The following is a 27,700-nucleotide window of genomic DNA, read 5'->3' on the forward strand; positions in this document are numbered from 1 at the left end:
ACTGTACTGTCCGTATATGGAACAAACTTATTTGAGAAGTCTTACCTGTCACTTTCAATGTAGGAAAGTTCAAACCGATTGTCCACAAAACCTACTCCCTGTTTCCTCCTTCCTATAACCAATTTCCCTAGTTCCATCACAATGTTTTGAATGAGTAGGGACCATCCCGTAAATTCGGTTCTAAGAAGAAAAGAAAAAGTTACGCCTCCCACCTATTCAAAAAATAGCCTTGACTTCATTACTGAAACCCCGGAGTAAACAAATATTTGTGTAGTCTCAATCGCTTGTCCTAATTTGAATGATCTTCAATTTAGATTCCTCTTCATTTATTGATTTAGTCGTTTTTTATAATTTTAATGAGATGAAATTGTGAATCAAGTCTAAGTTCTTGCAGGAAATTTTTTTAAATTATAAATTAAATAGAGTTGTGTTTAAATCCTTGATTTATGAGTTATAAATTGAATATAAATTATTAAGTTGAATAAAAATCAATTCCAATGTGTTATTTATGCCCCCATAAATTCTTATACGCACACACTTTATAAAATAATCCTATTTTCTTTAAATTTCAATAGTTTTCTTATTCTATCCTAGACTTTTATTTCCGGTCCGGTAGATTTATGTATATGTATGTCCTCATTTAAAGATTCATAAAACTTTGCAAGACGTTGTTGTTTTCGTCGTAAAAGAATAGTGTTTTCTTAATGTCCTTTTTCATTTTATTGTGCAAAATACAGGATGTAGCACATCACATTTATTTCATTATTTTTGTTATTCTTTTCTTTCCTTTAGCCAACACAACAAACAATATACAAAATGAAAAAAAAAATATTTAAACATTATAAAAAGTTTGTTATTTCTCCATTCATTCGCTTTGTCTCGTTTGCAAATATTAGCGGATTGTTTTTTTTTCAATGTGTGTCCTTTGCTTTGGTTATTATTATGGTTAATAATGTAATTTGTGTTTTTATTTGTTTGTTGTTTGTTTGTTGGCCAATTTAGATTTATAATGAATGACTTAAATGAGTTTAAAGGAAAGGTTGGAGGTTTGAAAGCAAAAGTTTTAAAAATTGTAAAAAAAAAATCTTGAAATTCAAACATAAAAGGGTAAAGGAATGCCGGACAGGAAATAAATGTATTTAAGGATATTAAGAATGTAAATTAAGCTCTCGTTTTAATGCCTGTTTATGTAGGAGTGTGTATGAGAGAAAGAGAGAAACTGTTCATCACCTGTTACAATGTTTACCGAATATGAAAGAGTATGTAAAATCTATGGATCTCTTTTGGTTTTTTTTGTAGGTGTTTGTATTAAAAATTTTATTAAAAATTAAAAATAGTTTACATTTATATATTCTTTTCAAATAACACGAGAGAGAGTTTAATATGTAAAAAATATAGTAGGCAGATGTTTTTCTTATTTTGATTTAATTGATTTGATTTTAATAGAGAGAAAGAGAGAGAGAGAGCATTAGAAAAAGCCTTACATATTTATGAAAAACATTTTATGATGAAAATAAGTTGCTTGCTTGTTTTGTTTGTTTTTTTCATACAAATTTTGTTTTCATATTTTATTTGGAGAAATGTGTAAAATCCTTTCTTAATATTTTTTGAAAATAATAATAAATTTTTCCGTTTTTTTTTGTTTGGTTTGGTTTTGTTGTAGTGGTAAGAATAAGCTAATAATAACTATATTGTTTTTTGTTGTTTTTTTTTTTAATTTTATTAAATGTAGTTAAATTAATTTATTCTTCCTCTTCTTCTTCCTCCTCTTCTTCTTCTTCCTCTTCTTCTTCTTCCTCTTCTTCTTCCTCCTCTTCTTCTTCTTCCTCCTCCTCTTCTTCTTCCTCGCCTTCTTCTTCCTCTTCTTCAACAACCTCCTCTTCGACTTCATCTTCATCCTCGACGATGTCATCGTCAGCCTTGGCATCTTCCTCACCGTCGGGTGTTTCGGGTTCACCAGCCTTTTTGCCGGGTCTTTCGCCGAACCACTTGGGCAATTTGGCTAAAGAGAAAAACACATAATTCATTATTATAATCTCACAATTAAACTAGGAATAGACTTAATAAAAAAAAATGTTCTCTCGTTTCACACAAAAAATTTTAAATTAAAAACAAAAATGCATTTGTAACAAAATTCAAAAGATTAAAAAAACAACGAGTAGACAGTTCATAAATTAATTTCCAAAAAAATTAAAAATATTATTGTGTTTAGTTCAACATGAGTGAGTTGTGAGTTTTATTAGTCAAGTAATACATACATTTTTGGCGGCCGGAGTGTTGTTCCTTCTTTTCGTTCCAGATCTTTTCATTGACCTCTTTGCCGATTTCTTCCCAGCCCTAATGGGGGTTTAATAAGTATGAGAGAGACAACAAGATGCACACAGACATATTTACGTAACATTTAACATGTAACGAACGATTAAATTAACGCCATCATTAAATAAATAGACCAACATTTTAAAAAGACCAAAGAAAGAGAGAGAGAAAGAGAGTGTATTTGTTTATAAGTGTGTTATTAAAAATGTTTGTTTGTGTACTTTGTTTTTTAAGTATTAAAAAAGTAATTGTCTAAAATTGGCCCTCCCATACCTAAAGGGGATGAAGTATTGTTTTTTTTGTAAGTGTGTGTCATTGTTATTTCCTATTTCCGGTAATATATTTCTGAGATAACGGTCAATTTAAATTAAACCCATTTTAATCATGCTTAAAAGCTCTGTTTAATATTGTGTGTTGTAACGGGAGATCCAGAGAGAGAGAGCATTACTCTCTTGTTTTTGTAGTTTATTTCTTTAGATTTATGTTAAGGATAGAGTTATGTGGTAGCTGGATAATAGAACTATATTATTTCATTATTATTTAGAAGCTTAAGAAACGAAGTTTGAAAAAAGTCCTTAAATTATGATCAATTTGGTTGGGTTAATTTTTAACATAATAAAAAAGGAAAACGAAATTAACATGTTTCATGTTAATGCAAGTCATGTTTTGCTTACAATAACAAAACATACAAAGACCATAAAACATTAAATGATTACAACAATCACAAATTGTCACACAGACACAGTGAGACATACAGAGAGAGACACATATAAAATACTGCTTGGAGAGAGTGAGAGAGACAGAGTGTGTGTTAAGGAAAAGCTTACATTTTGACCGTTGCATAAATCTCTCTTGTCTTTCTTGCCAGAATTTCTCTCTAGATTCCTTATAGAGCGTATCGTAACCCTTAAGAATTTATAATTGTTTAAAAAGAGATTTTAATGAAATATATGCAAATATTTTGTCCAAAACAACAACTGTTTATCCCCATACAGACTAAAAAGTAAGATATTTTTTTAATTTAATTTTAAACAAATACTTACACCTTCGAAGAGTTTCTTCTTGTCATCGTAAGAGCGGGTATCTACACGTCTTTCGTATTTGGAGGCGACTTGAATCTTGGGCGGGTATTTGCCAGTCAAAGCTTCGGGGTCGAGACCCTTCTTCAAGGCTTTGTGCCTGAGCTGTTGTTTTTGTCTTTCCTTCAATTCTTTCAACTACAACAACAACAAGTAATACATTAAAGAGATACAGTCCATTAAGAGTGGAAGTGTAGTAAAACTTACATCGTAGTCCTGACGTTTCTGCCTTTCTTCCAAATCGTACTTTTCAGTTTCCAATTTGACAATAAGTTCCCACAATTCTTGGGCCTTATCGCGCAAGGCGGATTCACCCAAACCTTCAATGGCAAGGGGCTTAATACGGAACGACAAAGAGATCTTCTTCTCTTCTTCGAGTTGTTCCTTAGTCTTGTTACGTTCCATGGCGGCGGAGGAGAGACCCAACTATATTTTGTTTAAGCATTACACACACACATACATACATAGACAGACACATAAAGACAGACAGTTTTTTTTTTTGGTTTTTTTGAATTTTCAATAGAGAATTTTACACAAGAGACAACCAAAAATATGCCACAATTAAAAAAGAGAAAGAGAAATAAGAAAATCACGTGTTTTAAAATGTGTTTTTTTTTTTGTTTTCAAATTTTGATTTAAGCGAAAAATTAAAGCGTTTGTTTAAAAAAAAATAAATTAAATTTTCAAGATTTTGGACAGTGATTAAATTGGAAGGAAGAATTTAAAAATGAATGAAAACAAGATATTCATTCGAGTGGAAAATAATATTGATTTGAATTGATTGTTAAAATTGGAAATTATTGAAAATATTTTGAAATTAGTAGGTCGGTAGGTTAGTGGTAGAAAATGGAGGAGAGAATAATAATAAAAAAGAAACAAAATAAGTAAAGGGCAATGCGGTGTTGTGAAATAATTACCACGCCTTGATCCTTCTTGGCAATGGTGAAGTTGGGGCCCTTCTTGTCCTTGTCCTTCATGGCTTGGAGCATGGCTTGACGTTTCTTTTCGGCCTCTTCGAGACGTTGACGCTTCTCTTCGATTTCGCGTTGTTTCTTTTCTTCAACTTCGCGAACGCGGCGTTCTTCCTCCTCCTTCTTGCGCTGAGCCATCTTTTGTTCTTCTTCAGCACGGGTGACCTTGCGCTTGGCTTGCTTCTCCTTGAGTTTCTTCAACTCATCTTCTTCCTTTGCTCTCTGTTTGCGCCATTCGTTGATGTATTCTTTCAACTGATCATCGAGGTCAGAGCGCTTTTGATCCTGACGTTTGATGAACTCTGGATCACCCTCACCTCTGCACAAGAGTTAACAATAAAAATTGAAGAGAAACAATGAAATTGATTAGTTTTTTTCGCTAAATTTCTTTAGGTTTTTTTGTATGTAGTATAAGATTAGTGTCCTTTTTTTTTTGCTTTTTTCTAGTTACAATTTAATTACTATGTTGAAAGTAGTGATTGCTGTGATTTATTTAGTTTGTTTTTTGTTTTATTATTATAAATAAGTATGTATGTATTTATGTTTATTATTAATATTTATTTGCCATGACATTGTGCAAACTTTAAGTGTTTTAACTCAAATGTACCATAAATACACAAAAATAAATGAAAAGCTTTACAAAAAGTACAAAAACATTTACTTAAGAAAAACATTTATGAACCCAAAAAAATAATATAAAAATGTAAACAAAAATAAAATTACATGTTTGTAGACCAAAAAAAAAACAGAATTAAAGCGTTAAGGATTTTATAATTTTTGTTTCTTTTTACATAGTTTAATATGCTGTAGTGTAATTCTTTACGCTTTCTCGTTTCAATTCTGTTTGTTCGTCATTGTACAATTACTTTTTTAAGATTAACGATTATTTGCTAAAGTAAAATTTGCTACTAGAAATAGCAGTACTGCATGTAAATATTTGGTGAAAAAAGTGTGCTGTGAAGACATGAAAGTATCCAAACAATATAATGCTTGATTTAACAGGTACATTAGGGAGAGTTTGACATATTTTCCTTCTAACATTATTGTACATAGTAATGGAAATCACAAGTAAGCCCACATCTGGACAAGACATCGTTTTGTACATCAGTAGAATTATGTAGAGTCACAAATTTGTTCATGTTCTATTGTGTGAAAATACATCGTTGTGCTAAAACAAATGTTCTGACAACGTTTTTCGAACAAGAACATATCATCGACAACTGCTGTCCACACGAGACATAGGTAAACTTTTCGCTGAGTGAACAAATTGATGGCACGTCGTGGCGGTAATGGGCATTTGTTTAAATGTTCAAATTTTTATTACAATATTACTTGTTATGTGAATACCCCTAGTGTAATTTATTTTGTTTACATGACACATGATGCGATACACTTACTTTAACAAACACAAAACACTGTTACAACTCTAAACACTTAAACGAGTTCGCAAAGAAATCTTTAGTAAAACCAACACACGCAAAAAAGGGTTTTATATCAGAAAAAAAGTTATTTTTTTATACAAAACAATTTAAAAAAGTTTATTTCATTGACTAATGGAAGTTGTTTTGGGAGTGTGTGTTTGTGAGAGAGATTTGTTTTTTGCGTGTCTATGTTTGTCCCAGCAGTTCTGAGTGACTCTCCTGAACTAGTGATTTTACCTATCATTTTGTCCTAGGCAAAGGGTCAATACCCTGACTACCTGATAGCTGGTTCAAAGTAGTCAATACATGAGATCCACATACCAGTTACAAAGAGACAGTTACCTTACTAGCTACCTAACTGGTTACTTGACTAGCTACATAACCAGTCCCTTTTAACATGTAGGTATTCTAAGTCAGTCTGAAAGACATCTTTTATTACTCAACTCAACCAGATACCAGCTACAAAGAAATAGTTCAATAGTCTGTTCTTTGAATTTGGCTCATTCTCAGGGAACTCAAGGATTTGTTACAAAGAGGCAATGAGGCAGTAAAATATAATGGTAACACAAATGTTCATGCTGACCAAAAAAAACTTTTCGAAAAACTGGCCTTTAGTTATTTCAAAATGTTAGCAGAAGAAGAACTACCTTGAAAAAATATTTGTAAAATTTTACCTCAGTTGGCAATAAAAGCCAGAGATGTGGATTTTTTTGAAAGAAAATAAACCTATTATTGATAAGATATAGAAACTGAAAGTTATCCAAAACAAATTATACTGCTGTCAATTAATCTGAAGTAAATTGCAATTTTGGACTTTTTGGAATTTGATTTTTTAAAATAGGAAAGTTCTTCTTAACATAAAACTGCCACGCCCACACGATTTTGGTGGTTTTCAACACCCTTCAAATTCCAAACTCAAATAAAGTCCGAACGTAGAATACCTGTAGGTTCAATCCTTCAAACTGACGCAAAGGTTCATAGGTTTTTGCTTGCAAGGATCACAGGCAAACTCGAGATTTAGTGGGAGCTCGAAAGTCCCTCCGAGACTCTCCCTATGTAAAATGATAATAAAACCAGAATTATATACTTTGTATTGAGCTAAATCAGTTTACAAAAGGGAAAATAGTGAGAATTGTATCTCAAATGGATTACTTAGAAATACTAAAGTGACAATTGACTTCCCTCTAAATTACCTGGGATGTGTAAAGTAACCATTTAACAAACCTTTGTGCTACAAAGAGTTTTCAACACCCAGTTTACAAAAGGACACAGTGATAATTGTCTCAGAATTAAATGGGACTACACTTTAGATTACTTAGAGACACTAAAGTGACAATTGACCTCATGCTAAATTACCAGGGATAAAGTAACCATTCAACAAACCTTTGAGATACAAAGAGTTTAAACAGCTTACACATATCTCTAAAAAAGGATACATAGTGAGAATTGACTCTCAAATGGATTACAATATTTAAAAAAGTAATGTGACTACCCTCTAGATTACTTAGAGACACTAAAGTGATAATTACCTGGGATGTATAAAGTAACCATTTAACAGACATTTGCACTACAACGTGTTTAAACAGACTACATATCAGTTTATATAAGGAGACATAATGAGAACTGACTCTCAAATGGATTACACTATTAAAACATTAAACTGACTACACTATAGATTACTTAGAGACCCAAAAGTGACAATTTACTTCACCAGGTATGTATGAAGTAAGCATTTAACAGCCCTTTGCGCTATAAATTGACAAATGAGACAAATTGCCCAAAAAATATATAAATTGGATCAGACATTAGTGAGTACCGGAAAAACTGCTGGGAAGCAACAATTATTGTTGCGTGTAAAAGTGTGCGTGTATGTAATTTACTCTGTTTTTTTTTTGTTTTTTTGGTGATTCCAAAGCTTAAAGCTGTTGTTGTGTTTTTTAAGTGTGAAAGTGTTTTTGTATGTGTTAAAGTCAAGTGTGTGAGTGTGTGGGTGTGTAACTGTGTACCAGTACAATTTGATAATGGTATTAATTTGTTGTTGTGTAGGGATGGTGTTGAGTTGGTGGAAAGTTAAAACATACATGGATACATAATTTTTGGTTTATATACATACTAAATTTGATATGATCACGCAAAAAAATAAAGCAAGATATATGTGAGTATTTAAACACAAATGAAGCCTTTTTTAACTGAATTTGATTTTAATAACAATTTGGAAAAAATGATTACATATATGTATTTGTTATTATTAAATATTTCACACAAAAGCTTAAACTTCATTGTTGTTATTAGGTGTTGGGGGGGAATGGAAAGAGAGAGAGAAAAAACGAGCCGAAATGTATTTCCTTTTGTTTGATGTTATATACATGAAAGGATTTTTATTATTAATAAAACAATTTAATGATTACAAACATTAAATTGTTTTGTTTAAAAAAAATCCTTAAAATAGTTTTGAATTTTGAAAAAAAAAATTGGAATTTTGAATGTTGGGATTGGGTTGAGTGTGTGTGATATTGAGGGGAGTTTGGAGTAGAAGACCATGTTATTTACTTATGATCGCAATTAGTTTTTTTATATATGTTTTGTTTACAACATTATAATTACGATACAACATAAAAAACAGAAACATTTTTAGTCTAAATGTTTTGTTTAGAGAAAAAACAAAAACATTTCACTTACTCGGCTGGTGTTTGTGGAGGTTTTCTTTACAGATTCGTAACAACAATTATATTTGAAATGATGATGGTGGTGAATTTTGAATAATTTGAATTGTTTCAAAGTGTTTTTGTTTGTGTAACGTCCACAAAGTGGATTATTTTTTTTTGTAAATAAATTAATATGAAATAGGCCCCAAAATAATGATGATTTCGAAAAAATAACAAATAAAATTTTGAAAAAAGAATTTTGATTTGATTGTTATAAATATTTTTTTTTTTTTTCGTTTCAAACAAAACACGCAAAACATTTTAACAAAAAGTTTTTTTTTATATATATAAAAAAGAAAGAAAAAGAAGAAAAAAACATTTGTTAAAAAAAAATTTGAAAAAAAATTCGAGTGTAACATATCAAGTCTAAGCAAAAATTTTCAAAGCATAAAATAAATTTAAAACCATGATATTTTTACAAGTGAAAAAAGTTGTATATATGAAAACCTTAGGGAATATACAAAAAAAAAAGAAAAAAATCTAGAGATGCTGGAATTTTTTATAATTTCCAAATTAATTTTTATAATTTAAAGCATCTTTAGATTTCGTAAATCAATTCACTTTGTTAATTTCAAAAAAAGTTTTTGCTTAGATGTGGATTTATTTATTTTAATTTTTTTTTTTTTGTTATCTTTAAAACTATTTCGATTTTTCTTTTTTTCTTCATTTTTAACCAAAGTTGCGTAATAAACTTCAGAACTTCTATTACTTACTTCCTGAAATTAGAAAATAGAAAAGGGAAAAGAAAAACAAACAAATGAAATATAAAGAACAATAACAATTAAGGTTCTATTGAATCCAAAAGTTTAATTTTAGAAATATACAACATTGATTTTGTAAGCCAGGTAGTAGGTAGAAGTAAAAGGTAATTTTGTACACAGGTTTATACAATTTATTAAACAAAATTTGTTCAGGCAAATTTTAGGCCAATGTTGGTGGTTAAGGATTTGGAAAGTAGTTTAGTTAAGTTTGAATTTCTATAGTATAGAGGTAAAATACTAAAAGAGTTTTCTAGAAAGAATCTTCTTTGGTTAATGGAAAACAAATCAAAATTGTCTTTAGATGGGTTACGCTTTTCGGTTAAAAAAGAGAGCTTTAAGGAATTTTGGTTTTTTTTGGAAAAAGTTTTACATAGAAATAGAAAGAAAATTAAAAACGGGAAAATACTTACTCTTTGACCTCCTCGACTTCCTCGACCTCTTCGACAACCTCCTCCTCCTCTTCGGAACTGCTTTTAGGTATTTAAATGTTTTCATTACAGGGAACACATTTTCACATCATGACAACACACAATCATAATAAAACATTTAACATTTACAGTTTCACAAATCGTTTCAGATTCAGAACAATTTATTGATTGATAGAGATCATATAGTGAAAGACACAGGTGGATGGTAGTGGTATATTCAAATATGATAGTTCAGGTTTCAGGTTTATAGTATAGAGAGTAGAGGTGTGGTTTATTGGTGGATGGATAAGGGAAAACGTATATGAAAAAGAAAACGTAATAACTTTAAAATATTGTACATTGTAACTGAAAGACTAATCACAAGCTTAGTTTAAGCTTTACATAACTTATGATAAGTCCTTTTTCATTAAAAAAAAAAAAAAAAACATATAAATTTTATTTTAAAAAATACCGTCCATTTTATAACAAACTCCAAACAAGATGTCAAAAATTTGTTTAACAACTCCTACAACTAAAAACATTTTAAATTTACAATAAATTTAAACAAAATATATAAAATAATGTGTAAAACAAAAGGTTTTATTTAAAAAAAAAAACAGAAAAACATCATATAAATTGTATAAATACATACAAATTGACAAATATTTACAGGAAAAAGAAAAATATATGTATATTGAATAAAGTGCAGTTGAACATACGAGTACATACAATAAATATTTGTAAAACCATAAAAAAATGTTGGTGGAATATTTAACAAAAATTGTAAATGTAGTAGATTATAATGTAAACTTGTTTGGTTTGAGTATTAATAATAGTTGATTCAAATAAAAATGTCATGTCTGCAAGTCTGTGTGTAATTTTTGTATTGTAACTTTATTTTTATTTTTATTATGAATTTTTTTTCTGTTCTGCAACTCATTTCAAATACTTACGTGTACTCCTCATCGTCGGACATGGTTATGGTTTGGGATTAAAAAAACCTAAAAAAAAATAAAAGTTTTTTTTTATTAATAAATATTCAATTGTGTTGTGGTAGGAAGAATTTAAAAAAAATTGTATGGATAATAACAACTGAAAAAGAGTTCCTTGAAAAAAGTTTGATATATTTGCATTCGACTGTATTATTTTTGTAATGTTTACAAATAAGTAATACTTTTTTGAAAAATTTATATTTTCATAAATTTAAACAGTTAATTTGTATATATTTTGATATCGATTCCTAAAAACACTTTATTTAAGTCTCATTATTGTGAAATATAATTTGGGTCTTTTTGACTTAATTAATACCCAACACAACCTCTATGCATTACTTTGCCGCATTTTTAACTATTCCAAATATTAATTTGTTTTGATTCTAGAACAACTACCTTGTAGCTTCTACAGTAATGCAATTTAATACGTAAAATATCTTTGTGGAAAACTGCCAATAAGCATTTTTACTGGAATTCAAGTTGAAATCAAGTGCAATTCAAGCCTTGAATTATAGTCAAGCAATTAAATTAAATTGTTAAAAGGAAACATAAATTCAAGCCATATGTTTTAAGTTTAAAAAATATTTAATTATTTTAAAATATCTTTCATGTTCAAAACATTCAAGTCAAATTCCAAGAAAATGTTTAAGTGATTGATTTGTTGGAGCTTTTGTGCTTATTGGGCTAAAACTAAGATCAACTCCCAACTGATTATGTTTTTGTTCTAATTCTAACATGAAATTGCTTAGTTGTAATTTTTGTTTCTGAGCTTCGTTGACACTCTTGATGTGAACATATAAATAACCGATTGCCTACAACTTCTAGTGGCTGTGAGTGGCGATAGACTGTAAAGTTTACACAGGTTCATATCTCAGCTGAAACAGTAATTTACTGAAAAGTTACGTTACTGAATCTATTTTAATGACATGTGGAAATCACAAAAGATAATTAATTATTTTATAAACTGAAAGTTTATTAAAGACTCTTGCAGTTTTTAATAAAGTTAGCTATTTTGTAAATGCAATTTCGAAAGGTCAAATTCTTCTCCATTTATATTGCACTCAGCTCTATTTTGATCAATTTCAGTTAAATCTTAGTTTAGAGAGCAAACCTGCTAAGTCCTCTTTTTATGAAAATTTAGATTTTAATACAAATGTTTAGAATAACAAAAAATAAACTGTATGCTTAAGAACTTTTACAATTATTTCGTTCTATTCTCGTTGTTATACTGTTCAAAAGAGCTAGGTCCATTTTTTCGTATGCAAAAGATATATCCCCATTTTTTTCTGTAAAAACCCTTGCATCATTGAGTTCTAAAAACAACTTTAGTGACAATATAGACTTGATATCAAAAAATAACATCATTTTAAATTTGAAAAATTCTGAACTATGAGTTTCAAAATAATTTTTAAAAATTTTTCTAAAAATTTATCATTTTTAATATAAATAAAATATAATTATTTCTGACCTTTCCGTAAATAAAATATGTAAAATAAAATGTGTAATTTTAATATAAATGTAACAATTTCTCTTTAAAATTTCCTTAATAATTTAAGTCATTTGAACAATAATTGAATGGTTTATTTCAAAAACCAGTCAAGCAACAAAAATTTAAAAATTGAGTTATTGGCTGATTACTGTTTTGTAAACATAAATGCGCCGTTTAATACAAAAAAAAATAATACTGCCGCACTATTATGGTAAAGGAGAAATCCGTGTTTAGTGCAGAAAGAAGTCAAGTAACAGCGCTTAATCTATTTTTGTTTCATAGAAAAAAGTATAAATTTTTAGGTTTTTGGGAAGTTTTCTTTGATTTACTCAAATTCAAAAATTTGTTGCCGGACTGGTTTTTGAAATAAATAATTTAATTAATAAAAATTTTTCATAATCCTTCAATATTTATTTAAAAAAAAGCGGAAATTTTATTGAAATTATGAAAAAAAAATTTCAAATGCTTTAATTATTTGATTAATTTAAGGATTAAATTGAAATTGAGAAACTAACTTTAATATAAATCAAATCATCAAATTATTTTGTCTTAAAGATTAAATTAAATTTGAAAAACTAACTTCAATATGAAGCATATTTAAAAAAAAGAAAAAAAAATCAACAAGTAAACAAAAATCTAGTGAAATAAATTTCAAATATTTTAAACATTACGCATCATATATTGAATTAAGAAAAAAGAAATACAAACATTTAAAAATAAATCGTCTATATAAATACGTTGAAGTATTTGTAGTGAGACTGTTATATATTTTCTAACATATACACAAACACAAACATACATACTTATATATACACACAGATGTATATGTATATAAATAAACTGAGGTGGTTAAAATAAATATGGAGGTGGTCTCCTACAATTTTCAAAAAATCTTAAATTATAAAAGAATATGTATATAAACTATAGTTTTGAAATATACCCACACATTTAAAAAAAAAAATACAATTTTTTATTCAAAAATACTCATATATATAATGTCATAATTTCTCTCTCTTTTTTTTAAATATAAATTAAAAAAAAAATTGAAAATTTTGAGGGGGCTTTTTAGGTGCTTGCATATGTATGTGTGTTTGTATATAGACGAGATTTTTTGTGTGTGTTTTGAATAAAAGAGAGAACCAGAATAATTAAAATTGGTTCTTGGTAACAACAACAATTTTTTTAGTCGAATTTTTATTCAATTTCTTGGTATGTGTATTTTATAAATTTAAAAATAGATCGTATTGAATTTCCAAGAGAGTTTTTTTCTTCATATATTTGTTTATTTTATTTAGCAGAGCGCAATAATTGAGCTGTGAGCAGATTTTGTATTAAAGCTTTTTTACCTTGGCACTAATACTAAGGCGTAAATAAGCATAAAAATATGATATACCAGATTTTGATTTGAAATATTTAAATTGAAACATTTTGTAGGGATTTTAAGGTACATATGTATATGTTTTGAAATGTTGTTGAAAATACGAGTGGGTGGTAGTTAAAAAAGTTTTTAATGAAAAATAGAAAAATATAACAATAATTTTATTTATGTTTGACCTTAACAAGACTTTAGAAAACCGGGATTTGCATACATTATTAATGTTGTTTTTAACATTTTAAATATAATGCAATTTGAAATTCTAGTTCAGAATTCTAGAAGAAAAACTTTGTTGGAACTTTAAATGTGTTCTTTAAATGTTTAATTCAAAATTTAAAAGCTTTTGGTTTAGCTTTAGTGATTCTAAGTCAAAAATTAAGGAAATTCTAGATCAGAATTCTTGAAAAAAAACTTAGATGAATCAGAAGCTGCCTTTAAATTTGTTCTTGAAGTGTTTAATTCAAAAGTTAAAAGCTTTTGGTTTAGCTTTAGTGATTCTAAATCAAAAATTAATATCTTAATATTAAGCTCCCATTAAATTTGTTTTTGAAGTGTTTAATTCAAATGTTAAAAGCTTTTGGTTTAGCTTCAGTGATTCTTAATCAGATGATAATGTCTTAATCTCAACTTCCTGTATTTAATTTAAAATCCGTTTTAAAAATAAAAGACATAAATAAATTATGAATTAACCCTAATCACTTACAGGAAATGTTTGCACTACTAAGCTTTTTTGTATAATATGTCGATAAGTTTGTCAACAAATCTAAAATCGAAACTGCAAGTGACCTACTAATCTCGTTTAAAACACATATCGACAGATGTTACTCATCAATAATAATATTAAATTGGCCAAATTGTTTTAAACAATGACACAACTGGCCCTTAAAGGCGAAAAATTTTGACAAATGTAGGTGTGAACTGAATGAAAATGTGTAAAAGTGTGTGGGTATAGGTTTCTAAATATGTATGTATGTATGTCTTAACAAAGATTTGAATATTTGAAAAAACAAATTGGTGTAGTGTGTATATAATGTGTATATTTAGTTTCAAGTATAAAAAAATATATTCTATAAATATTTCATAATTCCAAAATCAGTAATATTCAAAATTTAGTTTAGTATGTATCCCGAAAGCTTTTTGTTTTCATAAAGTAATAATTATTTCTCACATTTCTCCCTCTCTCTTTAGCTCTCTTGTGAAAATCATATACACACACACATACACCATTTGGTAAACACACAATTTCTCAATTTTCACACTCTCTCAAACACACATTTACAGTTCAGTATTTTCCTCGTACTTGTCAATGATTTTTAGACGATCTTCACTTTTTACGCAATTTTCTGTGTTGAAATTGTTTTTAATTGAATTTCTTTTTTTTTGAATTTTTTTGTGTATTTCAATAAAACACTGGGTGTTTTATATGGGTTTTTGCCAGGGAAATCGTAGCACAGAATGTATAGTAAGTAGTGGTATGGCCAACCAACGAGATTTAGAAATTTATTTTTAATTTATTTGCTGTGATTTCTCGCTTTTCAAATATTTGAAGATGTTTTTTTCTTGCATTTAGTTGTATTTTTTGTTACTTTTTTTTGAATTATTGTCTCGTTTTTATTCGTAAAATAGAAAAAAAAATTAAAATAAAAATAAATTAATGTGTTTTAGCTGTATGATAAAAATATATCATGTAACACTTTGAGGTCGGTTGCTAAATCTAAAAGGAATTTTTCTATTTTTAGTTGGATATTTTTTTTTATAAAAAAAAAAAATCAAAATTTTTAACACAATTGTCTTATTTTTGCACAGTTTAAAATTGTTGAGGAATTTTTTTTCATATTTTTATAAATAGTCTTTTTGGTTTTTTTCAATATTTTGTTTTCAATTATTATATAACATTTGGTTTTATAAAGTTTTAATAAATTTATCCATATTTTGTAAGTCCATTTTTAAGGCAGGGTATATTGGCGGTTTGTTGTTATTATCCATAAATATTTTTTTTTAAATTACATTAGTTGAAGGATTTTTTATAACATTTTTTTAGTGTTTTATTTGATTAAATTTTTTATATTTTTTTTTATTTTTCATAAATGTCTGATATATATTTTTTGGTGATCAGAACTTACTTCGGGAAAAAGAAACAAATTAAACTCTCTACTAGTTGTCCGAGCAGCTGACGTAGTTGGAGCGAATGCTGCGGTTCGACTAAACAGACTGACGATCTATCAAGAAACACCACGCTATGTTAAAGATTTTTCGGAAAAGCAAATTTTCCTATTTTCCCCACCACCACACACTTATGATCATACATTTTCTTAGCAAATACTGCATGCTCTTGCACCACAACTACCCATGTATATGTGTAACACTCACAAGCGCATTATTTCAAGATGTTTACTCTTCGATCTCTAAGGAGAGTAAATGCCGTTATGTGAGCAACAAAGATGGCAACATAAAGCTTGTATATGCATTAGAAAGAGATATCAATAGCTAAAGCTCTTTTGCACCTACACAGGTGGGGTGTTGAGGGGATCCATTTGTGGATCCATTTATTTTGTTGTTGTTGTTTTTTTTTCATACATTTTAGCATTTGTTGTTGCTTTTTCATCTATCATAAACATTTCATATTGAACACAAGAAAAAAAAAAGCAACAAATGAAAAACAGAAATTTAAATGCTCATAGCATAATTTTGAAATAGAAACTTTTTTTTGTACTGATTTCACCTATACATATAATGAACTTCTTTATATTTATATAGTATATATACATAAAACAACAATTTCTATATCGCCCCGTATCTTTCAGAATCTAATTTCTATATAGATAAATAATGCCTTCTAGCTGAAAAACAAATTAAGAAGAGAGCATTTTGATCGTGGGTGTTTGCGAGGGTGGTGGTTGCTTAGCTTTTCTCCTTAATAACGCTTCTATAGATTTCCCACATTCAAATGTGTGTACGCTGGATGACGATTTGTTTAAATAGCTGTAGATCTGGATTCTATTTAATGTCGTGTATTTGTTATTGTTTTCAATATTTATTCTTTAGTTTTTAAATATGGAAACGTATCGTTTATCAAGCCAAAAAGCTTTTCTCTTGCATCAGTTGAATTTAATTTAATAACACAAAAAAAAATATAAAATTAAAAAATATTTCAGGCTATTTTAAATAGAAAATATAAAATGTTGTGTAAAATTAAAGAAACAATTCATTCATTGTTGTTTTGACACATATAAATTGAAAATACACAACTCGCAATTGCATTCCATTTGGTATAAATAATTAATTTGAAATAATTTTTCTTTACAAATTTCACTTCAAATTGCTACATGCTGTGTTATGTTTTTCATATTATTTTTGAGAAGGTTAAATGACAAGGGTTTCCTGTTTGTGTGTTTTGCAACCACTTTTAATAAATGTCTCATCATTTGTGATCAAACATAAGCCAAAACCGAAAAAGTGTGTATGTTTCTATGGGCAATAGGCCAAGTACCTCAATGCAACCAATTGCATTCTACTCATGTACATTTGTATTTCTATATTCTAATTCGCATTTGTTGCATTCAACCGTGCCATCCATCCGCTCTATTCGTTTTTATTTTGTAGATATTGTACATATATTTGTATCTTATGCACTCAGTATAATAAAAAATAATAAAAATTCTTATTACAAATATCTCTTATCTATTAATTATTTAAATTATTTCAATAATTTTAAAATGTGTGAAACATTTATCTAACATTCAAGTCAGTCTACCGCTTTTCAATGATTGTCTTTAATGTTGTCACAATAAATATCTTACAATTGTGTGTGTTTATTGTGCCAGCATTAAATAAAATTATTATTAAAAAAGTTTAGTATTTTTATGATTTGACAAGGTAATCTTTCTCTTTTTTTAGATTTTCTGAATATATACATATATTCATATGAAAATATGTACGAGGGTGTGTCAATAAGTCCGCGAATTTTTTAATTTTCCGGTTTTTAACTGAAAGGTTAACACTGCTGCTGTCAACTACCATCTGTCAGTTGAAAGCCATTGATAGCAGACTACCTCGTGACTTGAGGAGAAATTTGAAAAATGTGAATTTCGTCTCCTCATTAAGCATTATTTTTTGCGGAAAAAACCATCACTCAATAATAAATACTATAGGAACTCTGTACCATCAATATCAATGGAAAAAGTGGTTAACTGAATTTCGTTGTGGACGTACAAGTACGGAAAATGTCTCTGATGATGTTGACCGATCGGAAATTGAAAGTGCGAGAGATTGTGCAAGCCATAAGCTCAGTGGTTTTAATTTTGAATGATCACAATCGAGTGAACAAAATTGTGCAAAGTTTCTATGGCAAAAATCCATGAATTAGACTACGAAATGCTCCTTCTTCCGCCCTATTCTCCTGATTTAGCCCCGAGTGGCCATTTCTTGTTTCCAAACATAAAGAAATGGCTCAACAGAAATAGATTTGACTACAACGATGACTACACAAAAATACATATTTTAACAAATCTTATTTTTTGGAAGGGATAAAAAATTGGACAAAGTGCACAGAGCTCAAGGGAGACTATGTTGGAAAATAAAATAATGTTTTAATCCCAAAACCTGTGTTTCACTCAAAAAGGCACTAACTTTTTAACCCACCCTCGTATATTTGGGTGGGTGGATTACGATTGTCTTGATATATTTGCAGTTCTCTTCCGAAAATTATGTTTGATAAAGATACCCAAAGTATTTTTTGTTCGCGATAACAATATTTTGTTATTTTGGAACTTATTATAAAATTGAAACAGTTTAATTTTCACAAAAATTATTTGGGACAAACAATCGATTGGAAGCAAATTATAACGAATCAGTTTTATCTGTGCGAAATAGGATTAGGAAAAATATAATCATCCCATTCTAATATACGTATTTTAATGAAAAACAAGTAGGTCAAGCCCGACCATATGATACCCTACAGAGAGTATATGATTATAAACAGTTTTCATTTAAAATTTATATGGGATCTTTGACTAATTTTTACCGATCGCCATAAACTAAGTGGCATTTCTTCTGTATATACAGTGGTTGACAAAACAATGGTAACTTTTCCAAATATTACATTAGTGGTCTAGAATCTGAAATAATTTTTTAAAAAATTTTAACATTTTATTTGTTTAACTTAATTTAACAAAAAAAAACAAAGGACATAATTAATTAAATTCTAAAAATGAGAAAACAAAATTAAAAGATTTCTTTATTACGGCATTGGCAAAACAATGGAAACTTAGGTATTATTTCAACAAATATTACAAAATTTGCAATAACTCAATATTTTGTTGGGTATCCCTTATTTTTTATAACTGCTACACATCGACGATGCATTGGACCAATTATAGAGTCAATAGTCCTTTGAAATATATTGCCATTCCCTTATAACCGCCTCCGATAAATCTTCTTTCCTGGTGTAATTTTGGGTCCTCATTTTACGATCTACAATTTCCCATATATTTTCTATGGGATTGAGATCTGGCGATTGGGCAGGCCACTTCAAAAAAACGTACCTCTCAGTTACAACCCTAGAGGTGTGTTTCGGGTCGTTGTCGTGTTGGAATCTCCAAACTAGGGGCATATTTTCCTCAGTGTATGGATACATAACATCGTTTAATATGGTTCTGTATCATATACCTGTCATGGTATCTTTTATAATATGAATTGGGCCCATACCTTGCCCTGAAAACCATCCCCATACCATAATATTGCCACCTCCAAACTTTACAGTCTTATTTGTGTTCTTTGGATCTAATCTTTTTCCCTTTGGTCGTCTTACAAATGTTCGCCCATCACTGCCTCTTAAATTGTATTTGGATTCGTCGGAAAAGAGGACAGTATTCCATTTCTGTATCGACCAGTTTAAATGATTCCTGGCAAATTGTAGACGAGCAGAACGGTTCTTTTTAGAAATGAGTGGTTTTTTCACAGGACGATATCAAACAAGACCACCCTCATTTGCCCTGCGACTAACTGTTCGGGTACTTATTTCTAATTTTAGGCTATTATTGGAGTTATTTTTGGGAATTTCTTAAACTCTCTCGCTATTAAATTATCTTGTCTAGGAGTAGTCTTACGAGGTCTTCCATCTAAATGTTGAGTTTTTACAGAACCGGTCTCACGAAATTTCTTTATAATACTATTGAATATTTGTCACAGATACTTTTTTGTTTTAAACCAGCTTTAAAATCGTTTATTATTTTATTTTTTATGTCTTCACAAATCATAACTTTAGCCATTTTCGTTAACTTTGAAAAAAAGCAATTATGCGAAAAACTTAGAAAAAAAAATTACCAGAATTTAAAAATAAAATACAATACAATAACTGTAAACAGGATGCTTTTTACATCGTTCTTTTAAATATTATTTTCGTTTTATACTTCTTTCTTGCAGAAGTTTAAAAGTTTCCATTGTTTTGTCAGTAGCGAAATAGTGAATATTTTTAATTTTATTCTCTTTTTTTAGAATATAATTAATTATGTTGTTTGTTTTTCAGTTAATTTATATAAATAAAACTATACAAGTAAAATACTAAAAAAAATTTATTTTATGAAAATATTTTAAATTTTTGCCTACATATGGAATATTTGGAAAAGTTTCCATTGTTTTGTCAACCACTGTATGTAACCTAATTGTGTTGGATTTTATTTGGATACAAACAATATTTTTTTTGGAAAAGTTTCCATTGTTTTGTCAACCACTGTATGTAACCTAATTGTGTTGGATTTTATTTGGATACAAACAATATTTTTTTTGTCGTTTTCAAAACCGATTCCGACAATGATTGTATGCTATGACAACCCAGAATACAATCTATACTCGTTAAAGTGATTTTCGGAAGATATGCCTATATATATACCGATCGTCAACATATCTTGCGTTATGGCTTGTGTTGAATTATATTTGGATACTAACATATTTTAGAGATTTATGTTCATTAATGAAATTTATTTTAGCTGTGGATAATTGTACTTGTATAGAACTTATTTTTTCTGAATTTGGTTTGGTTGCCTATATGATTAAGATATTTATTAGAGCTTAACTATTTTCATATAGGGCTGTTGTATAGGGGCTAGGAGAAATAATAGACCGATTCTAACCAGGTGCAACATAAAAGTTTGTGCCAAATCGAATTAACTTAATCTACTCAGAAATTAATATTTTTGCACGTTACAAACATCAGCACTAACTCAATATACCCTGTCCACTATGGTAGTGTAGAGTAAATATAATAAAATATTAAAAAATTTTGAACTTTAATATATTTCAGTAATCATTTTCTGAATCTGTTTTATTAAGACAGTGCAATCAATTTTCAAATTATTGTCAGGATCATGAAACCTTTTTCTGTTCAATATAAAAATTCTCAAAAATACGTAAATATATTCAAATATTGTACAAAATCATTAAACATTAAAATATTGGCTTATTACTCGGTATTTATAAATTTATCCACTTTTTCCGGAAATCATCTCTTTAAAGATTTTATAGTTGCTTCCGTTACCACTTACGCTTAAAATCGGACACGTCCGGCTTCTTTTGCTACAACTACAAAAGGCTTGCCACACAAGAAACTTCATGGGGAACACAACAGGTATTATTTTTTTATAAAAAATTTCCCAAATTTTTTCTCTCGTTCTTTTGCTTCTAAGTTCTTTACCTCATTGTGATCTGTAACTTTCTTAACTTTATATGACTTCAACCCAGCATTAGGTATGGCTCTGCGCACAGAAGAATCAGATCATTTAACTTTACGAGCTGCTTTTCTTATAGAAGTGTTCGGTGCTCTTTGAAAGAGTTGTTCGACTAGTTTTGCCTTACAAATATCTATTAGACCTTTTTTCATTCAATATTCAAGTCTTCCTCATACTGTAATGGCTTTTGAAATAGTGTGACGTTGAACCTACAAATATTGTGCTTTTAATTACACTGTGCTAGTTGAAAAATCTGTCAAGCGGGGCACCCGGTGGGTTAAACTAATTCGCTGAATTCAGCGGTGCTAGTTTTTTAGTTTAGCTCGTATTTTCGAAATATAACGTTGTTTCGAAAATAGAGGAGGTTGAACAACATATATTCGCGTAACTCAAAAACTGTTTACTTTATTGAATAAACTGAAAAAACCGAAATTTCGCAATAAAATTACCTTTAAGAAAGGCTGAACATGTTTTTAAGCTTCGCAGTCGTTTTAGAAATATAAAATGAATTATAAAAATTATTATTTAGCAAAATTTCGAATTTCTGTTTTTTAAAACGGCATGAAAAATTGGAAAACAAAGTTCCAAACAAAAAAAAGCTCTAAATGATTAAAATCGGTCCACAACTTTTGATTTTATAAAATAAAGATTAAGCAAATAACCCCTAATAAAATTGTTCACATATTTTTGCAAAAAAAATCCTATAAATTTTTTAATTCTTAAAAATTTTTAAAAATTTTATACATTTTTGAAAAGAAGACGTTGATATATAATATATATATATCTTATCTTTTCCACTAGTCAAATTTATGGATTCAAAATCAACAACAAACTGAAAATTTACAGAATCTTGCCGTTTTGTAAAAACGGCACTGCATTGCCGACTATTGTAGTACTAAACATAAAAGAATACTGCCCGATGCATCGCGATGTAGCTAATTATTACGACTTGTATCTTATCTTTTGTGAATAAAATTAAAAGTTGTGAGCGTGTATGCATTTTCCAATTTTTATGCCGTTTTAAAAACCTAAAATTTCGAAAATTTTTTAAAAAATTAATTTTTTCTGAAAAAAAATTTATATTTCTAAAACGACTGCGAAGATTAAAAACATATTAAGCCTTACTTGAAGGTAATTTTATTTCGGAATTTTGGTTTTTTCAGTTTATTCAAGAAACTAAATCATTTTTAAGTTACGCGAATATATGTTGTGCAACCTTCTTCATATTCGAAATAATGGTATTTCACCAAAATGCGAGCTAACCTAAAAAAACGTTTTCCACCACTGAATTCAGCATACCCGAATTAGTTTAAACCACAGGGTGCCCTTCTTGATAGAAAAAAGTGCCAATTTCGTGCATTTCGTGTTATTTTTTCAGGTTTTTTTTTTGATAACAAATTTTTTAAAAAATCATGATTTTGCCCTTGTAAACGCATTTTTAAACTTCAGAGCCGATGATTTGACAATTTGAAATGTTCATAATACATATTACTCTATTTGAAATTTAAAAAAATTTAGGAAATAAATTAATTAAACGTTTCTGACAAAATATTAATTTTTCCGATCAAAATATTAATTCTTGCTGTGATTTGCCACAGAATATGGTTTTGAAGAATATGAACGTTTGAAACATAAATGAAACCAAAGCTAATTTAAAGCCACTATAATAATTTATCTCTGAATGCTCAAATAACAAAAAAAAATAACTTTTATGGAAATAATGATGTTCTTTAAAATATTTGGTTTGTTCGTTTACTTGCTAGTTTTTATTACTTTTACTAGCTTTGGATATTTCCAAAACAAAAAGTAAACAAAATATTGAAAATAGTATAATTATCAGGTAAACGAACAGTAAATATAGTTTTTCAGTAACATAGGAAATAGAATTCATGACAAATATTACAGCCTTATTAATGTTTATTTAAATTGAAATCCATTCATGAATTTTATAAATATTAAATAATTCACATTTAAGCAATTAAATATCAAAACAGGGTATCTTGAATTTGAATATATTTTTTTTACTCTGGAATTATTTTTGGATTACTATTACTGAATAGACCTTTTCAGGATTTACATTTTTTTCTATTCTTTAAAATAATTGCAATTGAAAAGTATGTAATTTTTCATTGAATTTATCATGACTGCGTATGAGTGTTAATAAATATAACTAATATTACTAATACGTTAATTTACAAACTGAAATAAAACTAAATACAGTGTAATCGTATCTGCCGAATAAAGAGCTTGTTAGATTTTGTTTTAATTACTATATTTTGAAGCATTTTCAATAGTTAAATTATTAAAATAACAATTAGGAATACTCTTTAAATTACTCGATTAAAAAAAAGTTTTCAATTTAAATTCATACTTTATGGTCTACTATGAACCAGTAGCTGTCATTTGTTTTTTTTTGTTTTATTATTATTCATTGTTGTAAATAATTTGTTCATCTGGATTTATTTTTATTCTTTTGTTGATTTCGTTTTATTTTTTTATATTTAAATTTAAACATTTTAAATCACACATACTATGACTAGTAGATAAACATGTATATACATAGAGGCAGACATACAAGTAGAATACATATGTAGAATTTAATTTTCGATATTCAAATACATACGAATACATATATAAACATATACATACATACATACATACATATACATATATGTATGTATGTAGATTATATACATAAATATTTTTCTTTAATTTTACTTTATGTAAACAATAATCTATAGATATGTATTTCATACAAAACTACACAAGAAAATGAATATTTCTTTGTTAAAGTAAAAAAAAAATAAAAAAATATTTTTTTTCTAAAATTTAATTAAATATAAAAACAACAATAGCATATTTTATGTTTTTTTTATATTTTTGACAAACAAAACAACATTTTTTTAAGTCATTTATTCACACACAAAAGTATTTGAGAATGTAATTTTTATAATTTCTAAATGATAAGTTTCTCAAAAGTTTTAACATCATTACTTTTAAAAGTATATTTGTTTAATGTTTTCTCAAAAGCAACAAAACAACTGAACATTTTAAATTAGAAAATTCTAGTATGTAGAGTATTCTAACTAGTAGTTCCCACACACATAGTAGTTGAGGTTTTTAGGTCAATATTTGAAGAAAAATGTATAGAAAAAAATAAATTGGACTTTGAAAAAAAAAAATTCTTTACTTTTAAAAGCTTTGTTTCTTTAGTTTCAGGCATTAGGTCATGAAGTCAGAAAAAAAATAACAAAGCAATTGCAACAACCATGTTTGCCATATACTTAGAAAAATAAAATACTAAATATTTTAGGTTTAACAACACTCTACGGACAAAGTTTTTCTAGGATGTAAATATTTTTGGAGTTTTCCATGTACATACAATACATACGTTAATGTTTAAAAAAAGAAGTGTAATTAAAATAAAGTTTTATGAGAGTAATTACATTCGGGACCAAACTTATGTAATTAGTGAACATTAAAATATTTTCCCATCTTAATAATAGTTTTGGCATACAAACATTTTAAGGTACCTTATATATTTTTAAATATTGTCATAAAAAAAAGTGTTTTATTTAGATAAAGAGACATTTTTCAAATTTAAATATCTTAAATATACACTCACATTTGAAGACATTATAAATGACCCACTTATTTTTTGTTTTGTTTATTATTTGAAAATGAAACAATTTTCTGAAACAGTTTATTAAGAATTTTGTTCGCAATTATTAATTCGTTTATTTTTATAAAAACCGCCGTATTACTCAATTATTTGTTTCCAATTTTTTGTTCGAAATGATATCGCCATCATTTTAAGCGTACAATTTTACCTTGGATAGAATTTGACGCGAGCTTAGCCAAGGAATATTTGAGTTTAAGTTATTGTAAGGGACCCTAAAAATTCTCCGGTACCTTTGACATGTAAAATTTTTAAACACGTGCCATTTGTTTCCCCTCCGATTTCAAAAATTTTTATATTTTTAGAAAGCGCTTGGCTAAACCCCGCTATGTATCTCATATAGTTTCCGAGTTATATGCATTTCAAAATTGAAAATTTGGCCACTTTTTTAAAATATAGGGCGTACTTTTGGACCGAATGGACTCGAATTTTGTTTGCTAGTTAGACAACTAAATATAAAAAAGATTTCAGAGCAATATCGATCATGGAACAAAAAATAAACGATTTTCAATTAAAAAATATAAAATTTTTGCTCTTTTTTGGGCTAAAAGGTGCCTTGACCCTTTTATTATTAAAAAAAACTTTCTTTAAGAACATATAACAATTTTATGTTTTTCGAAAAAAAATAAATTTTGTTTACCTAAAATTATTTAAAATTTGTATTTTGAAGTATAATTTGGTGAAGGGTATATAAGATTCGGCACATCCGAATATACCTCTCTTACTTGTTTAAAGTAATTTGTCAAGGTTGGCTACCGTTTCGAAACGATTGAAAGGTAACGGTAATCCTAATTTCGATAACAGTATTTTAGCGGTAACGGCAGCTTAGCAATAACAGTGTTTGCAGATACTTCTGTAACTGTAATTTTAATGATAACGGTAATATCATGTTGAATTATATTATTATTGGGTATTTTACTTAAATGGGAGTTACAATAGATGTCTTTTTTTGTTTTTCTTAACTTATAAGTCATTTTATGTTTTTCTGTAAGGCATTTTTACGAAGAACATTTTGGTATAAAAAAAATTTCCTATTTTTCGAATATGACGCCCCTACGTTCTTCGGAAATTGACCTATTTTTTTATAAAAATTTCAACTTTGGGCCACACGTTCTAAAATCCCAATGATCAGATCAGAAAATTGTAAGCAGCTTTGGGAACCTTGATGTGTTTTCTACTTAACCCCAAAGTATTTTCCCAGCCCCGAAGGAAATGTGGACCCTATGGGCTAAATTGTAAAAAATTTAATTTTTGGGATTTTCGCTCCAATTTTTAGGAATTGCGGGATTCCCTTTTGGCCATTTTGACAAGTTAACACGTAAACAAAACAGATGACCTGATTGTCCATATTAATTACTAGTAATCTAGATATAGATTAGCAGCCGAACCGGGACGACAATAGCTGATATATTTGTGAATGAATCATGCATGTAAGTTGTTTGGGGGCTACGGAATGTTGATTTCATTATACAGGCGGAAAGACGGATAACGATCCAGAATATTTTAAGAGAACCATTCACCGGAAAAATTACAATTTTTAACATTCGCTTTTTGAAAAAAAAAATTATGGTTCAATTTCTAACACTTCGACGACATGAATGCCAGTTGGCAACTCATTTTATATTGTTACGAATTTGCACTAGCTATTTGAATTTAACGATCTGTAGCGGTCCATCAGTAGAAGCTTCTACTTAACAACAATGTCGATAGCATTGTTAGCATTGTTTTAAAGTATGGCAACACTGAATGTTTAAGCTGCGAACATTAATTTCGAAAGCTCTAGAATTCGAATATAGTAGTTGTCCGTTAAGATCATCGTAGAAGGTTCACGAAACATGGCATGTTTATAAATAGTGGCAGAGGTTGCAGTCGTCATTGAGTTTATTATAAGCGCTGTAAGAGTTAACATCAACTGTCTTGTACATTAAAAAGTGGGTCTGTATTTCTGCGAATTTATAAACGTGTATAAAAACACTGAGTAACTATTTAATTCTGGTTTTGTACATTTGAATAAATAAAGAGTTGTTACAATTTTAAACTACTAAACTGCTTTTATTTGCAATCAAAAGTATCCATTCTATTTAAAGGAAATAAACCAACGTTTTAAAAAGGTTAAAACGTAGCAATATATAAACAGCTGAGAATATTAAAATTTTTCAAGCTGTTGAGCTAATTAGTTATAACTAAAATTTTTTAAGTAAAATTATTGTTTTAGCAACAGGAGTCTGTCTCAACACAAAGTTTTATGATACCAGCTCCCTTGGAAATAATTTTTGCTGCAATTTGGCTTTTAGGCACATAGAACATTGCTTATTATTTAAAAAAATAAATTAAGTTGGCATAAAATATATAAACATATACATAACACATATTTTTGTATTTAAAATCCTATTAAATTTATATATCCACATGAATGTGATTTAGAATTAATATTAATTTATCTAAATGTTTCCACTAAATTATAATTATTTAATAAATTTATTTTTAGATAATTCCCTAAATATGCGATTAAATACACAACTATTTAACTACACCTCATTAAATATAAATTGTAATCCAAAAAATAAACAAGTCAAGTATTCAATATTGTCATGACTGCAACTGATACTAAAATAAACAACTGGTAAGTAAACATTGTTCATATACAAATACATAATTAATACATATTTAAAATAATATTGTATTTATAATTTTAGATAAAAATCTCGTAAATTCATAAATTATAAAAATAAATATTTATATGAATTGTTAAAAATACATAAGTATTTACATACACTCGAT

At 28.1% G+C, this 27,700-nt stretch overlaps 2 protein-coding genes across 11 annotated transcripts in view; one reads left to right on the forward strand and one right to left on the reverse strand.

Moving 5' to 3' along the window:
- Positions 1 to 27,540, forward strand: part of Tpst (tyrosylprotein sulfotransferase) — a 238,895-nt gene extending 211,355 nt beyond the window's left edge. The window contains exon 7 of the mRNA XM_065508689.1: positions 27,408 to 27,540. Coding sequence (XP_065364761.1) covers positions 27,408 to 27,419 — 12 coding nt within the window. The 3' untranslated portion in view covers positions 27,420 to 27,540. The remainder of the gene's footprint in view (positions 1 to 27,407) is intronic.
- Positions 1,282 to 15,750, reverse strand: TpnT (Troponin T, skeletal muscle). 10 transcript variants are annotated; one of them, XM_065508690.1, is made up of 9 exons: positions 15,640 to 15,750; positions 10,614 to 10,661; positions 9,664 to 9,723; positions 8,467 to 8,490; positions 4,313 to 4,685; positions 3,603 to 3,821; positions 3,360 to 3,533; positions 2,259 to 2,337; positions 1,282 to 2,002 (listed from the first exon to the last, which is right to left on the reverse strand). In XM_065508690.1, the coding sequence occupies exons 2-9, from the start codon at positions 10,634 to 10,636 to the stop codon at positions 1,743 to 1,745; spliced, it is 1,212 nt and encodes a 403-aa protein (XP_065364762.1). In that variant the 5' UTR covers positions 10,637 to 10,661; positions 15,640 to 15,750; the 3' UTR covers positions 1,282 to 1,742. The 10 variants fall into 10 exon arrangements, with proteins under 10 accessions (XP_065364762.1, XP_065364767.1, XP_065364764.1 ...); XM_065508695.1 differs by having other exon boundaries at positions 9,660 to 9,723; XM_065508692.1 differs by having other exon boundaries at positions 4,316 to 4,685; positions 15,640 to 15,749.
- Positions 27,541 to 27,700: the final 160 nt, after the last annotated feature.

The sequence above is a fragment of the Calliphora vicina genome, chromosome 4 (assembly GCF_958450345.1).
Source record: "Calliphora vicina chromosome 4, idCalVici1.1, whole genome shotgun sequence".
In the NCBI taxonomy this organism is placed as follows: Eukaryota; Metazoa; Arthropoda; class Insecta; order Diptera; family Calliphoridae; genus Calliphora; species Calliphora vicina.

Excerpts from the sequence above, each read along its gene's own strand:
- TpnT (XM_065508690.1), bottom strand. The coding sequence starts at position 10,636 with ATGTCCGACGATGAGGAGTACAC. Across the intron at positions 3,534-3,602 it reads AGAAACGTCAGGACTACGAT|TTGAAAGAATTGAAGGAAAG; the intron begins GTAAGTTTTACT and ends TTGTTGTTGTAG. Across the intron at positions 2,003-2,258 it reads ACACTCCGGCCGCCAAAAAT|CCAAATTGCCCAAGTGGTTC; the intron begins GTATGTATTACT and ends TTTTCTCTTTAG.